Raw genomic sequence first — 16,378 nt, forward strand, 5'->3', positions numbered from 1 at the left:
ATGGGGCAGATGGAACTGAACAACGTTCTATCCATCTGGTCTACTCAAAGTTCAGTTAGTCGCAGAGATGTTTGCTTACATCCGGCCAGACCACTGCACTGAATATGTATTAGGCAAAAGGGAGAGCTTGGTTTTGCTTTTTGAGGGCACTGCTGAAAACTGTCCCTCCCTACCCTCCCCAGTACCTAAAATAGAGCCTGGCACATAATGGTGCTCAGTAAATAGGTGCTGAATAAATGAATGAACAAGTCGGTGAGCAAATGAATCTTGGGCATCCGGTTTCTTATCTGTAAGGAGATTCTTGTGTCAATGTCTGAAGTTTTCTGTGGGGATACATGAAACGGCATATTTAAATAGCCTGCAGTTTCTTTCCCCTTCCAAGCCTTCAAGCCAGACAGAGAGTGAAGGGCAGGGAGCAGGGCCCATGGCTGCCCGGTGTCCCGCCCACCAGAAGATTCCAGCCTTCCCAGCTCCCTTAGCTTGTGTTCTAGGCGCCCACTCATCAGCATCACCCCTTACTAGACCCTGCCACAGAAACAACGTATCAAAGGCACTTGGTATTCATGTTTGTTGAGTGAATAAATGCTGGATGTTGGCATGGTGCTCCTATACCTAATTCTCAAATTGTTTCACCTGTTGGACCTGGAAGTCCCTTTGGGTGACTGCTGAGCCCTCATAAAAGATGTGAAGAGGGTGAGTGTGTATTTGGGGCTGCAAATGAGCAGACCGAGTGAGACTTGTATCTATTCAACATGGCAACACTGGTTTGCTGTGCTTGTCGGTTGGTCAAAAAGAGTCTTATTCTGCAAAAGGGAAAATAAACACACTATTAAAAAATACAGCGTCTAACAGGGTGAAATTCTTTAAATGAGTGTGGTGGTGCCTGAAATTTCAGTGGCTGGGAGCCATCACCCTGTTTGTCTTGCTAGAAGCATTGCAGCCTGTCTGGGCTGTTTCCCCACCTGAAAAATGAGAGGCGTCGGAAGACACACACACGCATACAAGCACCAAATTCATACAGGGTTAGGTGAAGCAGGACCTAGATAAATGAAGGCAGGTCGCGAGCAAGGAAAGCTGGGATACTCATCTCAAGTTCATTGCAAGCTTGTATGAACATTAGGCTCACCCTGTAAACCATCTCTAGATCCTGCATGGCCCCTGTTTTCTGGCTTCATGCTGTGCTCTAAAACATGTGTTTCACGAGGCTTGAGGCCTATGCAGTAGGCACAGGGGTGAGGATTTGTTTTTACAGAGAGAGGAAGCTCCTCTCTGCTTAGACCTGGGGTGTCAGAAGCACAGGGAGGAGGATCCCAGAGGGAGAGAAGAGCACAGAGGAATGTCGTCGGACTGTAGCCTCCGCTCTTAAACTCAGGAGTCCAGCTCAGGAGACCCCAAAACTCCCAGGGCACCATAAATACTCCAAAGCAGAGAGAGTTCGAGAAATAAAAGGGCCACGTGATTGTTTCATTATTTTCCTTTATTTGAAGCTGACTTCCTTCTTTAAAGATTCATATTAATTTTTTTTTCCCATGTCATTCCTGCAAAAGAGGACTGGTAGTATTTGATTTCCCTTCGAACCCTGCATTCCGTTGTCCCACTGCCCCATAATGGATTTGGGATGCCCCGGTGCTCCCCAGTGCTGCTACTGTAACAACTGTACAGCATCCATCAGAGAAATCTCTCCCAGGTTGAGGGGGCTGTATTCTCAGGTTAATGGAAAATGCCTCAGCAGGGTCTGACACTGGGTGCTCCCCAAGCCCCAAAGCCAGGTTGTATGCCACAATACTGCTCCTGCTTATTGTAGCTGGTATTTCATAGCAACCCCTATGTGCCAAGCTATCATCACTGATATGGTCCTCACAGCAATCTTATTAAGTGAACACGATTCCCATTTCACAGATGAGAAAACTGAGGCACAGAGGTCAGGCGGCTGGGGAGTGATGAGCCAGATCCGAACCCAGGCAGGCCAGGCTGGCTCTAACCCCGACCCTAGGCTGCCTCCCAGCTGCAGGACACCCCACCTCCACCCCCAGGAAGAAATACATCCTCATGGGGGTCTCTTGTCACATACCACACGGTTGGCCAGACCATCCTAACTCACCTTTCATTTATCCGTTTCCTCTCTGCTCAGTAGAGGGGTAGAAGGCATCAAGAATAGCCCACAGGGAGTTGGGATTTGGGGGTAGGGGAAAACCCAGGCAGGACTGTCACAGCCCAGCGATTCTCCCCATCTTATGGGAAGAAAGCAGGTGCTCAGAGAGTCCTAGTAACCGGCCCCAGATTGCACAGCCGGTGATCTTTGGAGTCAGAACTCAACCCCAGCCTGACCTGCCCAGCCCCAGACATTTCATTAAAGGGCACGCTGACCAGTGCTGTTCTTGGTCAGCAGGAGACCAGGGTGGATTTCAGTAGAGAAGAAGGATTACAGTCCCTGAGACCTTCCCCCATAGGGGCTTGAAGCCTCTGCAAGTTTCCACCCTCTGAGCCCGGGGACCTGGAAGGACTACCAAAGTTAGATGATGGGTCAGAGACTCCAAAAACTGTTGACCAAAGCATTTTCTTTTCTTTTTCCTTTTTCTAGAACAGAACATGGCTGAAAGCTCTTTTTACCATAACAGTAGAAGACAAGCTAACGGTAAGAGGAAACGTATGACATGAGCGCCCTGGCTTTATGTAAGTGTGTCTCTTTGGGCGGGTGGTCTCCTCTCTGTCCTCGGAGCCAAGGGAGGCTTGGCAGCTGGCCTGGGCACCACGGACCTGCACCGGGGCCAAGGACAACCTGCAGTCTTTCAGGTCCGCCAGGGTGGCCTGAGCTGCCTGGCCAGCTGCCACTTTCTGTTCGTCTGAGGACCCCTCCATCTGGGCAAGACGGGCGGCTGCTGCCTGGTGAGCCTCCACCCCCACCTGTGCCTCTGTTCAGTCCTGCTGTCTTCACAGACCTTCCCTGCCACGGCCCTTCACCCCTAGTACTTTTCCATCTGCATTCGTCAGTCTGAGCATCCACAACTCACGCATTCACTCACTCGTTCTTGTGTTCATTAAGAGTTTATTCATTATGCAACACCAGACTGCATTCCTTAAGGACCTACTGTGTGCCCAGCAGTCTAAGTAACATCATATGCTGAGCCATTTAATCCTCACCACAGTCTTGTGAGAGCGTGTCTGTCTTCAAATCACCCCCATTTCACAGATGGGGAAACTGAGGCAGAGTAGGGTCAAGTAGCTCGCCCAAGGTCACATGGCTGGTGTGTTAGGGAGTCCCTGAAGACCATCTCCAGGTTCAGTGATTTGCTAGGAGGACTCACAGCATATCACCATGTTCTCAGTTATGATTTATTGTAGCTCAAGGTCACAAAGCAAGATCAGCAAAGGGAAAAAGTGCCTGGGACGAAGTCTGGGGAAAACCAGGTGCAAGCACCCAAGGATCCTCTCCCAGAGGAGTCACACAGGATGTGCTCATTAGCCTCTCAGTGCCCAGGGTTTCTCCTGGGGGCTGGTCACGCGGGCACCCTCTACCTGGCATGCTCCGAGGTTCCAGATGCCTAGAAGGACAGCGTAAACCCCACTGTTTGCACGGTTTGGGCCCAGGGAGCCATTCTTACCAGGGATTGGAGGGAAACTCCCGCAGTCCAAGATCCAGGCGCCAGCCAAGCACCAGCCTCGTAAAGCAGGCCTTTCGGAGGTGGCAGGTGATCAGGCCGGCCATGCTAACCCTTTGCTGCACAGCTAGTAAGTGACACACGCAGGATGTGGACCCAAGTTGTCTGGCTCCCGAGTCCCTGCTGTTAATGCCTCCTCCTGAGCCAACATCCCAGACCAGAAGAGGCAGAAATAAAACATGAGTCTGGGCTTGAGCAAGCTGACAGTTGAGTGCACAGATAAGAACAGTTCTTCTCACAGATCTGTGCGTTCCTTGCTGGTGGGGCCACATCTGATTCATCCTCTGTTCCCCACTGTGCCTTATGTGTCGGTGGTAAACGTCCCTTGATTGACCTCGTTGGTACCAGTGATGGTGATTGCTGCTCGGTGGAGACATGGCTGGCAGCTGGGGATTGCAGTAAAAGGCAGAGAACATTTGTTTACACGATATTTATGTCCCCTCCTCCACGTCCCAGGCTCTCTGATGTGGAGGGAGATGAGTTGCCCCATCCCACACATTGCTAGTAGGAGAATCAGGGAAAAAGTTCCCCTCTGCGATACAGCCTCCTGGGTGCAAGGCTTGGCAGTGGATCGAGAGCTGGAATTCAGCCCCCATTGGCCCCTGGACCAGGGGACACGTTCATGGAGCACGCCATCAGGTGGGGAGATGAGGCACACTTGTGTCGTACGTATATGGGGGATGTACGGTGTTGGGAGCGGAGCAGCTCTCAGACCAGAAGGCACATCTTTGACTCCCTGCCCTTCCACTGATGGTATGTGACCTTGGGCACGTTACTCCCTTCTGGGCCTCGGTTTCCCCAAATGTAAAATGAGAATAATAATAGAACCCACTTAAGAGGGTGGTTGATAAAGTAAATGGATTCGTATATGTAAAGCACTCAGTACAGTGCCTGGAGTAATGCAGTGCTCAATAAATGCCAGCTGTTGTTACTACGTGTACATGGAAGCAACACTAGTATGCCTGGTGGTCTGTGATGATCACAATTAAATGTTTAGTAGCAGGGTCTCAAACCCACAAGCCTCGTGGGGCCACACAGTTACCAGAAATGTGTGAATCAGACCCAGTGCAAGGGTCGAGGCAGGAGTGGAATCTGGGACAACCTGGAGACTCAGTTGATCATCACTGCTCCGTCCAAACACTCACTCTGAGACATTGAACAGAAATACAGGAAAGACCAGACAGTACACATCTGGACTGAATTTGCTGGCTTATGACCCATAATAGAGATAGTATGTGCTGTGGATTCCAACAGGAGAGAAAGCGCAAGCTCCATGGGCTCTGTGGGTGATGGTGGACGGGCGGGATTCCTGGAGGAGATAAGAATCCAACTGGGCCTTAGAGGTTAGGGACTAGTTAAAGATGGAGGAGGGGTGTTCTGGCAGGCTAACCTTCTTCTAAAATATCCAGCTGAAGCTCTGAGTTCAGCGTTAGACCAGTGTTGATTGTCAGTCAGACGTGAACCAAGATGCCACTGCATTAAAGCACAGTCCCTGAAACCACTGAGAAGACACACAAAGATGAGGCCAGGCCCTTTGTCTAGCGGGATTGACTGGGGCACATGCAAGGGCACTGAATTATACTGGGAAAGCGTGATAAAGCAACAAATCTTGGGGAGACGCTCTCCCCCGACATTTTCATTAAGCAGTTACAAAAATTAAGAAAAGGGTGAAGACATTGCATTTATCTGTTACATAAGTTGGGATTTCTGCAGCACTTGGACAATACCCCATTGTTTCCTTAAATTCCTGAGTGTGAAACTGATTCATGTCAGACAAAGAAAATGAGGCCCTGAAAAATCGCTTCCTGTTTTGTCTCAATTTTGATTTTCTGAGTAGAGTCTCTGTGAAAGGGAAAAAAAAAAAAAAAAAAAATCAGGTCTCGGGAGTGTGCTGGATCACACCCACTACTGCTTGTGTTCACGGCAGGCACCGTGCACGGGCCAGCCCTGCACTGGGCACCGGGAGAACAGGTTGCAATATCATACCGCAGGGATCTCAAGGTCTAATTGGGAAACAGACATCTAAAAGATTGTTACATTGTCCAAATCCATTTAGAGTGCAATTCCAATAATAATCTTAAGGGGATTTAGGGGGTGATGTGATAAAATGATTCAAAGTTTCACCTGAAAATATAAATTTATGAAACAAGATAGGAAATCTTGAAAATGAAGAGTAATGTGGGAGGACAGGCCCTAGCATTTACTCAGAATATTATTAAGCTTTACAAATGCACAACTGCCATATGGAAAGTTAGACTGAAGGGTCCCATTCTGTTTGGGACCAAACAGAATGTGTGTATATATGTATATATAATAAAATGATATTTCAAATCCATGGGAACATGTACATGTACATACATAAATTTGTCTGGACCTTTTGGAAGGAAAATAAAAAAGCATTCCCTAATAATATTAAAATCTAAATAGAAAAAACAATTTGTAAAAGTGAAATTAAGTTAATATTATGTAATATGAAGAAAACCACGAGGGAAAACCATGGAAGTCTTAAAAAAACTTTCACAATTAAAAACAGCATTAAGAAAGATAATTGAGAAACTTGGGGAAACATTTGTAACATACATAAAAGGGAAGGATTAATATCTTTAATATATAAAGAGCTCCTATAAACTAATAAGAAAAACACCTCAAGAGATAGCTATCTATGCACGAGGTGAGAATACAGTTGATTCTCGTTATTTGCAGTAATTATGTTCTATGAAATCGCCCCAAATACTGAATTAGAGATTATAAACCATTGCTTCTTGAGCCTCTGGTCACAACATTTTCATCAACTGATCAGTGCATAACCTTGTTTTATGTATGTTTCTGTTTATACTCCTTATTGATTCATTAACATTGCACTCAAATGGCCAACAGCACTGTAACTCATGCCCAAACAAAGCTTCTCAAACACAAGTGTTTTCTCCACAAGGCATGTCACAGCCTTTTTGCGCTTAGAAACGCTAGACAGCACTTCACTACTGTGCTTGTGGGCATTTTAAACAGTGAAATCACCAACAAAAAGGCACAAAAATGTGAAAAATGTGGCACTAAATGTACCACAAATAGGGTACTTGTTTTCATCATGGGAGCTAAAACAAGAAGGCTGAGCATTGCTTGGTTTGACCTCAGCTGGGAACTTGTGCATCAGGTGACTCGTATTTCTTGTTGCTCTGTGTATGTCCATAAATGACCTTGGAGGTGCCACAAGTGTTGATTTTGGGGTTACAAACAAATTTTAGCAAGCTGGAAGCTGGCAAATTTGCAAATACAGACTCCACGAATAACGAGGACCAGCGGTACAAGGTTTTACGCGGTGACCTTGAGCACAGCGGAGAGCTTATGTAATGCTGTTGGCAGGATCACGTGCAAGCGATCACATTCCCCATTTACTAAGGTCATTTAATATGTGTCCATTGTGGACGTTTTGAGGTAACACCCCCTCCGCTCGTTCACTGCTCCATTCGTCCATCGGTAGAGTGGGGATGGTACAGCCCCGTAAGGGTTGTGGAAGACGGAGTGACACAAAGTACATGACGTAGCCGCCCAGGGACTGCCGTACCGTGGGTTCCAAGAGAGGACCCCGTTCTCCGCCCTATCCCTTCCCGAAGCCGTGAAAAAGGCTGTGCCTTCTCTGAAAGAGCAAACCCTGAGAACAGATTCCTGATCTTTATTCCTTTTGTTCTCTTTAGAGACAGATTTTTTTTTACTCCTTCCCGTCCATACTTTAAAATGTCACCTCTGTGCAATGCTATTCATATTTATCCAGTTTATAGATTTTTTTTCTAGTCCAGTAGGTGCAAAATCAACACTCAGGACTCGGAGGGACGTTTCCAGCATGAATGGGAACTTGCATTTCACTTCGGTTCTAATCAGAATTCAAGATTTAGAATCAGGAGGATGTTAGATTATGAAAATAGAATTGGTTCCCTGGCCAGCTCTGATAACAGCCTTTATGGACAGAGGCGGATCCATCAAAGAGGAGTGAAATGTGGAATCACGTTTGATTCCGAGTCCAGTGAACTGTTTTCTGATCTGACTTGGCTCTGACATCTGGAAGGTCACACTGGCATTATGGGTCTGCTGGAAACATTTGACCTTGACTGCAGCCTACACTGCGGCCACGGGAATGAGGTCACCTGTCCTCTAGATCCAAAATACATAATGTTGCCAACAGCTGCAACCTTTTTGAATTAAATTTGCTGTCACCACGTAGGTTCTCTTGAATCAGACGCTGAGAGGGAGTTTGAGGTGCAAGGATTTCATGAGAGGACAGAAAAGAGTTATCCTTCTTAGTCTGGAGGTCTTGTTTATGAGGTTGCCCCCGTTTCAGGAAGTTCCCACCATTCCCTAACTGGTACGCACGGCTCCCCGTGCCTCGACTGTGCAAACAAGGTAATTTATGCTGAGCATCTGCTTTCCTTCTGGGAGTCGGAATCTCAGTACATGCCTGGCAGAGGGTGTCATGGGAGCAGCCCCAGTGAAAGCCCTGGGCACTGAGTCTGTAATGAGCTTCCCTGACAGACCGTGTTTCACACGAGCTGTCACGATCCACGGCTGGAGGAATTAAGCAAGTCTCCTGAGACTCCACCAGGAGGCGACCTGGAAGCCTGTGGCTGATTCTTCCAGACTTCACCCCAGGCATCTTCTCCTTTGCTGATTTTGCTTTGTATCCATTCGCTGTAACAAATCATAGCTGTGAGCACAACTCTTATGCTGAGCCCTGGGAGTCCTCTTAGCAGAGCACTGAACTGGGAGTGGTCATGGGGCCCCTGGTACAATCAGTGATCAACACCTGTGAAGGGAAGGAGGAAGGAGGATTGGGCAGAAGACATTGAATAGTGATTTGGGCCAACCAGGCCTTGGACAACCTGGCAGAGATCTCTGGAACCAGTATTGTTGGCAGAATGTCCCTCGTCAGGTTAAAACGACCGGCTTTTCTACCCTGCACCTCGCTAAGTTACCAGATGGAGGCTCACCTGGGGAGGGTGTAACCCCCAGCAAGGTGGCTCTCTGCAGCAGATGCCCTGAAGCTGGAGGATGTCTGCTTCTTGTCCTGCCCGTGGCTGGGCATCACGTCGTTTCTGGAAGGGGAGTCTGGGCAGTGCATCCCCATGTCTACCAAACCTGCCTGTAAAAAATATTTATTATTATTTTTCAAAATTTTTATTGTGGCAACATATATACAATGTAAAATCTACCGCTGTAATAACTTTCAAATATACAATTCAGTGGTGTTCGTTACCTTCACAAAGTTGTGCTACCATCAGCACTATCCGTTACCACAACTTTTCCATCAAGAAAAATGGAAACCTTGTACAAAAAACATTAATTCCGCATTTCTCACACCCATGGCTGCCCCTGGTAACCTGTATTCTAATCTCTGGGTATATAAATTTGCATATTCTAATTATTTCATATCAGTGAGAGCATACATTTGACCTTTAGTGCCAGGCTTATATCACCCAGCGTGATGTCTTCAGGGTTCATCCATCTTGTAGCATGTATCAGAACTTCATTCCCTTTTGTGGCAGAATAATATTCCATTGTGTGTCTATACCACCATTTTGTTTATCCATTCGTCTATTGATGGACGCTTGGGTTGTGAATAGTGATGCTATGAACATCGTGTGCAAATAGCTGTTTGAGTCCTGCTTCAGCTCTTTTGTGTGCATACCAAGAGTCATATGGTAACTCTGTGTTTCACTTTCCTCTGTTTTTCACATTTTGCAACATTTTTCCACATTCTGCCACCATTTTGCATTCCCACCAACAGTTAGCGAGGACTCTGTTTCTCTACATCCCTCAACACTTGTTATTTTGTTTTTTGAATAACAGCCAGTCTAGTGGTTATGATATGCTATCTCCTGATTTTGATTTGCATTTCCCTAGTGGCTAATGATGTTGATCATCTTTTCGTATGCTTATTGGCCATTTGCATACCTTCTTTGGGGAAATGTCTATTCAAGTCCTTTCCCAGTTTGTAATTGGGTTGTTTGGTTTTTTGCTGATGAGTTGTAGGAGTTCTTTGTATATTCTGGATATTAAACCCTTATGAGATATATGGTTTTCAAATATACTCTCCCTTTCTGTGAGTTGTCTTTTCATTTTATTGATAATGGTCTCTGATGCACAGAAGTTTTTAATTTTGATGAAGTCCCATATTATGTACTTTGTCTTTTGTTGCTTTGTGCTGTTGCATGAAGGTCAAGAATCTACTAACTAATACAGGGTCCTGAAGATATTCTTCTATATTTTCCACTGAGAGTTTTATAGTTTTATTTCTTGTGTTTAGGTCTTTGATCCATATTGTTTTAATTTTGTGCATAGTGTGAGGTATTATTCTTCTGCATGTGGATGTCCAGTTTTCCCAGTACCATTTGTTGAAGAGACTGTTCTTTCCCCCACTGAGTGGAGTTGGTGTCCTCCTCAAAAATCTGTTGGCCATAGACGGGAGAATTTATTTCTGAACCTTCCATTCAATTCCATTGGTCTATATGTTTGTCCTTGTGCCAGTACCATGCTGTTTTGATTACTGTGGCTTTGTAATCAGTTTTAAAATTGGGAAGTCCTCCAACTTTGTTTTTCTTTTTAGAGATGGTTTTGGCTATTTGGGGCCCCTTACCCTTCTATGTGAATTTAATGACTGGCTTTTCCATTTCTGTGAATAAGGCTGTTAGAATTTTGATTGAGTTTGCATTGAATCTGTAAATCATTTTGGGTAGAATTGTCATCAAAAAATATTTAATCTTCCAATCCATGAACATGGAATGTCCTTCCATTTATTTAGGTCTTCTTTAATTTCTTTCAGCAATGGTTACAAACCCCTCACATTCTTGGTTAAATTTATTCATAGACATTTTATTCTTTTAGTAGATATTGCAAATGGAATTTTTTTCTTGCTTTCCTTTTCTGATTGTTCATTACTAGTGTATAGAAACACCACTGATTTTTTGTTTGTTGATCTTCTATCCTATCACTTTGCTGAATTCATTTATTAGCTCTAGGAGCTTTCTTGTAAATTTTTTGGAATTTTATCTATATAGGGTCGTGTCCTCTGCAAACAGGGAAAGTTTTACCTCCTCCTTTCCTATTTGTTTGGATATATTTTATTTCTTTTTTTTCCCCCTAATTCTCTGGTTTGGACTTCCAATACAATGTTAAATTGGGTATCCTTGTCTTTGTTCTGATCTTAGGGAGTGTGCTGGTTTGAATGTATTATGTCCCCCTGAAAAGGCCATATTCTTTGATGTAATCTTGTGGGGCAGACATATTAGTGGGGATTAAGTTGGAATTTTGGATTAGGTTGTTTGCATGGAAATGTACCCCAGCCACCTGTAGGTGATAACTCCGATGAAATATTTCCATGAGGCGTGGCCCCCGCACTCAGGGTGGGCCTTGATCAGTGGAGTCATATAAATGAGCTGACAACAGAAGGAACCTCAGTGCAGCTGAGAGGAACATTTTGAAGAGGAGCTACAGCCAAGAGGGACACTTTGAAGAATGCACAGAAGCTGAGAGAGTAGCTGCAGACGAGAGACAGTTTGAAGATGGCCGTTGAAAGCAGACTTCTGCTCCGGAGAAGTTAAGAGAGGAAAAACGCCCCAAGAGCAACTAAGAGTGACATTTTTGAGGAACTGCACGGAGTTCTCCTTCCTGGGAGAAAGCCATTTGAAACCAGATCTCTGGAGCAGATGCCAGCCACGTGTCTTTTCAGCTAACAGAGGTTTTCTAGATACTGCCCATCCTCCAGTGAAGGTACCCGATTGTTGATGACTTACCTTGGACACTTTATGGCCTCAAGACTGTAACTATGTAACCAAATAAACCCCCTTTATAAAAGCTGATCCATTTCTGGTGTTTTGCATTCCAGCAGCATTAGCAAACTAGAACAGGGAGAAAGCTTTCAGTCTTTCACCATTGAATGTGATGAGAGCTGTGGGTTTTTCATGTATGGCCTTCATCAAGTTAAGGAAGCTTCCTTCTCTTCCTAGTTTTCTGAGTGTTTTTATCAAGAAGGAGTGCTGAATGAGTTATGGAGTGTTCCCTTTTGTTTGAGTTTTTTGGAGTAGTTTGATCAGATTGGTGTTAATTCTTCTACGGATGTTTTGCTGAAACTCACCATTCATGTCATCTGTCCTGGACTTTTCTGCTTAAGAGGTTTTGATTCAGTCTCTTACTTGTTATTTGTCTGTTGAGGCCTTCTATTTTTCTTGATTCAGTTTAGGTAATTTGAGTGTTTCTGGGAGTCTATTTCTTGTAGGCTATATATTTTGTTGGCTTAGTTAAAAGTAAACTTTTATAATCTTTTTGTATTTCTGTGGGATTGGTAGTATATGTCCCATCTTTTTATTTCTGATTTTAGTTATTAAGGTCTTCTCTCTCAGTCTAGCTAAAGGTTTATCAGTTTTATTTACTTTTTTCATACCAACTTTTAGTTTCATGATTCTCCTCATTGTTTTTCTATTCTCTATTACATTTGTCTCACTCTAATCTTTACTACTTCTTTCCTTCTTCTCACCTTAGGTTTAGTCTCTTCACCTTTTTCTAGTTCATCCAAGTGTGAGATTAGGATATTATTTGAGATCTTTCTTCTTTTTCATGTAAGCATTTGAAGCTATAAATTTCCCTCTCAGCACTGCCTTGCCTATATCCCAGAAGTTTTTGGTATGTTATGCTTTTGTTTTCATTCATTTAAGGTATTTTCTAATAGCCCTTGTGATTTCTTCTTGCCCCATTGGTTGCTGCCTTTGTTTCCAGGTTGTGGTAACAAATACCACACAATGGGCTGGCTTAACGACAGGAATTTATTGGCTCACAGTCTCTGAGGCCAGAAGTCTGCATCCTTCCGCATTTAGTAGTGTCGTCGGCTGGCAGCCATCCTGTGTTCCTCAGCTTTCCATCACATGTCAATCTCTTCTTCCTGGTTCTAGCTTCTTTCCATGGTTCTTCTCTCTTCCATGTCCAATTTCCTTTTTCTTATAAGCACCACAGACATATTGGATATGGCCCAACCTCATTCAGTTTTACACAACTTAAATAACAATAATGTCTTCCAAGATCCCATTTACAAATGTGTTCACACCCACAGAACAAGGATTAGAGCTAGGACATGCTTTTTGTAGGAGACATGATTCAATCCCCTAACAGTTAAGTGTGTATTATTAATTTCCACAGATTTGTGAATTTACAGTTCTCCTTCTGTTGTTGATTTCCAGCTTCTTTCCTTTGTGTTCAGAGAAGATACTTTGTATGATTATGATCTTTCTACATTTGTTGAGATGTGTTTCGTGACACCTCATATGGTCTATCCTAGAGAATGATTCAATGCACTTGAGAAGAATGTGTATTCAGCTGTTGGGTGAAGTGTTCTGTATATGTCTGACACGTCTAGTTGGTTTACAGTTGTTCAAGTCTCTCTCCTTATTGATCATCTGTCTAGATGTTCTGTCCATTGTTGAAAGAGGTGTGTTGAAGTCTCTGCTATTAATGTAGAGTTGTTCCTCCCTTCAACTCTGTCAATATTTCCTTCATGTATTTTGGGACCCTGATGTTTGGTGCATATATATTTATAATTGTTATATCTTCTTGATGAATTGACCCTTTTATCAATATGAAAAGGCCAGGATTTTCTTCTGCCATTAGTAATCTTACATCTTTTTCATTTCTCAATTCTTCCATTACCGTCTACCTTTTTTTTTTTTTTTACCAATATAAAGTGTCCTTCTTTTACCATTGTAACAGTTTTGACTTAGAGTCTATTTATCTTAAGCATCTTTTATAGTATAGCTACTCCAGCTCTCTTTTGGTTATTTTTAGCGTGAAATAGTGTTTTACATCCTTCCACCTCCAACCTATTTCTGCCTTTGAATTTAAGGTGACTCTCTTATACACAGACTATGTTTGGTCATTTTTTTTTTTTTTTAATTCATTTTGCCACTCTCTGCCCTTTGACTGGAGAGTTCAATCCATTTTACATTGAATGTTACTACTGATAAGACAATATTTCTTCTGCCAGTTGTAATCTAACATCTTTTTTCATCCCTCAATTCTTCCATTAGTGTCTACGTTTTATATTTAGGGGATCTTTTGTAGTGTGGGGATTTAACATATCAAGTGCCTACTATGTGCCAGGCTTGGGCTGAATTGTCTTACTATGTGGCAGTCACCATGCATCAGCTTCTTTGAAGGACTTGCCCCCATCTAATCTCATGAATGTGCTGTGTGGGAGCCATGCTGGAAGGGAGCTCAGGCACAGAGAGAGCCAAACGTCTTCAGTAACCTAGCTAGTAGGTGCAGAGCTGGGTTTCCAATTCCAGGCCTCCCTGACTCTAAAGAACTGTGAGTCATCTCTTTGACGTGAAAACTGTGAAGTGTGACCATGAACAAATCCCTCTCTCTGTTTTCTGTCCCTGCAGGTTCTACCAAACCATGGTCTCCATGCAGCGGGATTTTTCACTGCCTTCGCAGTCTCCCTAGTGCTGACCTGGGTCACACTCTTCTTCATGGTTCAATGTAAATGTCTAAAGGGAAACCTGCTCAGCAGACACGCGGTGAGTTTCCACATGAGCTTTCCTCCCTGGGGATAGCTTGGTTGGTGGGTGGTAGAGACAAGATTGAAGTTTATCCTCCAGCTTAGAGGTTCTCAGCCCTGGACCTAGATCAGAATCTGGGGGAGCTAGTGACAGATACTAACGGTCCAGGCTCCAATTTCAGGGATTCTGCTTGGATGGTCCAGAGATGGGGCCCATCACAAGGGACTTTTCAAAGCTCCTTGGCTGACACTAACCTGCAGTCAGCGTTGTCAACCCCTGCAGTCTACTGAATAATTGAGCACCCCTGCCTGTGAGGTCAGCTTTTTATTTTTGCCACACAGTAATTTAGATTTTATTCCACGCTCCTACTAAAAAGACTTTGGGATTCCCTATGATCCTCAGGATGCAGCCTCTTCTCTTTCATCGCTTCTAAAGTCACCTGTGATCCGGCTTCTCCCTGCCTCACCTGCCCGCTTTCTGCTTCACAAATCTATAGCCTCAGCATCCTGAATGCCTTGGCGTTTCCTGACCATGCCAGGCTCTTTGAGGTCACATCTCTCTACTTTTTCAGTCCTCTGTGTACTTTTCAATCCTCTCTTCAACCTTCAGTTAGTGTAATTCTCACCTGTCCTGTAGGACCCAACCCTGGCCTTGCCTCTCCCTGGTGGTCCTTGCTGGCCACTTCCCAGCTCGATTGGGGCCCTCTCTGGTTTCCCACAAAGTTCTGTTTACTCCACTCAGCTTTTTCTGATCCTGTCGATCTGTGAAATCCTGAATCTCTGGATTCCTGTCTTAGTTTGGGCTCCCACAGAAGCCGACCCTGAGATAAGGATTCCAATGCAAGGCACTTATATCAGAAATGACCCCAGGAAGTAATGGTCAGGAGTGGGGAAGTGAGGTGGGAAGGGAAGGCAGCCAATAAAGGGCAAATGGCCATCAAGTCACTGCTGCAGGAGCCTGGAGCTGAGTCCCGCAGGGGAACGCTCAGAGACAATGTGGAACCAGCCTCGGAGTCCTTCTGCTGAGGGGCAGGAGCTGGGGTGTTTATCCCCAAGTCCCGTGCGTCATTGGCTGAGGACTGCTCCTGGGGCAAGGGGCCCGAGGGGCAAGTATGACAGTCCTGGCCTGGCCTGGGGTGGCGGATGGTGCAGTGATGAGGGTTTGGGATGTGGGCACTGCAATGGTGTCTGCTCCATCCCCACTGCCAGGTACAGACAGAGCCTGGAGCTTGGAAGGCACACAGTAAATGCACTAAGGAATGGATGAGTGCTCTGTCAACTGATAGATGGACGGACAGAGGATGGAAAGCAAGGCAGCAGTTCACAGGGTCAGTTCTTAGGGTCAGTTCTTTGAAACTGTTACCAGAAGGCATTATTGGCAGGAGGCATGCTTGCAGGTTAATTGGTGCCTGCTGGGTCATCGAAGCTGGAGCGCTGGTGTCCTGGTGTTTTAAAGGTCAGCATCGTGAAAGAAGCATCTGCCATCTTCGTCCTTCACTTTATATTGAGGAAACTGATGCCCACAGGGTTAAACAGTTTATTTAAAGCGACCCAGCTCAGTCTGGGACACAGGCTTCTGGGACCCTGTCTCTCTGGAGAGCTGGAGTCCTGTCCCAGCCTGGAGCACCCATTGCTCACTGTGCCTCTGCTTCCTAGAGAAAGTGAGGTCAGCCCACGAGATCCTTGGCAGGCAAAAGTGAGGAGAAGAAAAATGGCTCATCTAATCAGACATTCTCCGTGCTCTGCCAAAACCTTTGTCAATCAGAAAAGAGCAAAACACACTCTGCTGCTTTGATGGTGGAGCTGGATTTATTTCCTGGAGATTAAAAGCTGATTGTTACAACTGCAGAGAGGAAAGCAAAGTTTGAATTTGATTTAAGGTCTGAAGACCCTTGCATTATTTTATTTTCTGCATCCCAGAATGAACTCTTTTCACATTTTTCTTTATTTTTTGCCAGCATGGTGGTGACCGTGGAGGCAATAGGCCATGTAAAGCAGAAGACAGCCTTTGGCATTAGATCAACTTGGAGTCAAATGCCCACTGCCTCTTTATGAGCTATGTGACCCCAAATCATGTTGTTTTACTTCTCTGAACCTCAGTGTCCTTATTTGTAAAGTGGGAGTAACAGCACTTCTTGTCATGACAGTTTATTGCTATAACATAGAGAAAGCACCCAAAATAAGA

At 44.7% G+C, this 16,378-nt stretch overlaps 1 protein-coding gene across 1 annotated transcript in view; it reads left to right on the top strand.

Annotated features, from left to right (window-relative positions):
* EVC2 (EvC ciliary complex subunit 2) overlaps nucleotides 1–16,378 on the top strand; it is a 174,317-nt gene that overhangs the window by 29,596 nt on the left and 128,343 nt on the right. Inside the window, exons 7-8 of the mRNA XM_037829381.1 lie at nucleotides 2,582–2,635; nucleotides 14,078–14,212. Of these exons, the coding sequence (XP_037685309.1) occupies nucleotides 2,582–2,635; nucleotides 14,078–14,212 (189 nt within the window). The remainder of the gene's footprint in view (nucleotides 1–2,581; nucleotides 2,636–14,077; nucleotides 14,213–16,378) is intronic.

The sequence above is a fragment of the Choloepus didactylus genome, chromosome 3, assembly GCF_015220235.1.
Source record: "Choloepus didactylus isolate mChoDid1 chromosome 3, mChoDid1.pri, whole genome shotgun sequence".
In the NCBI taxonomy this organism is placed as follows: Eukaryota; Metazoa; Chordata; class Mammalia; order Pilosa; family Megalonychidae; genus Choloepus; species Choloepus didactylus.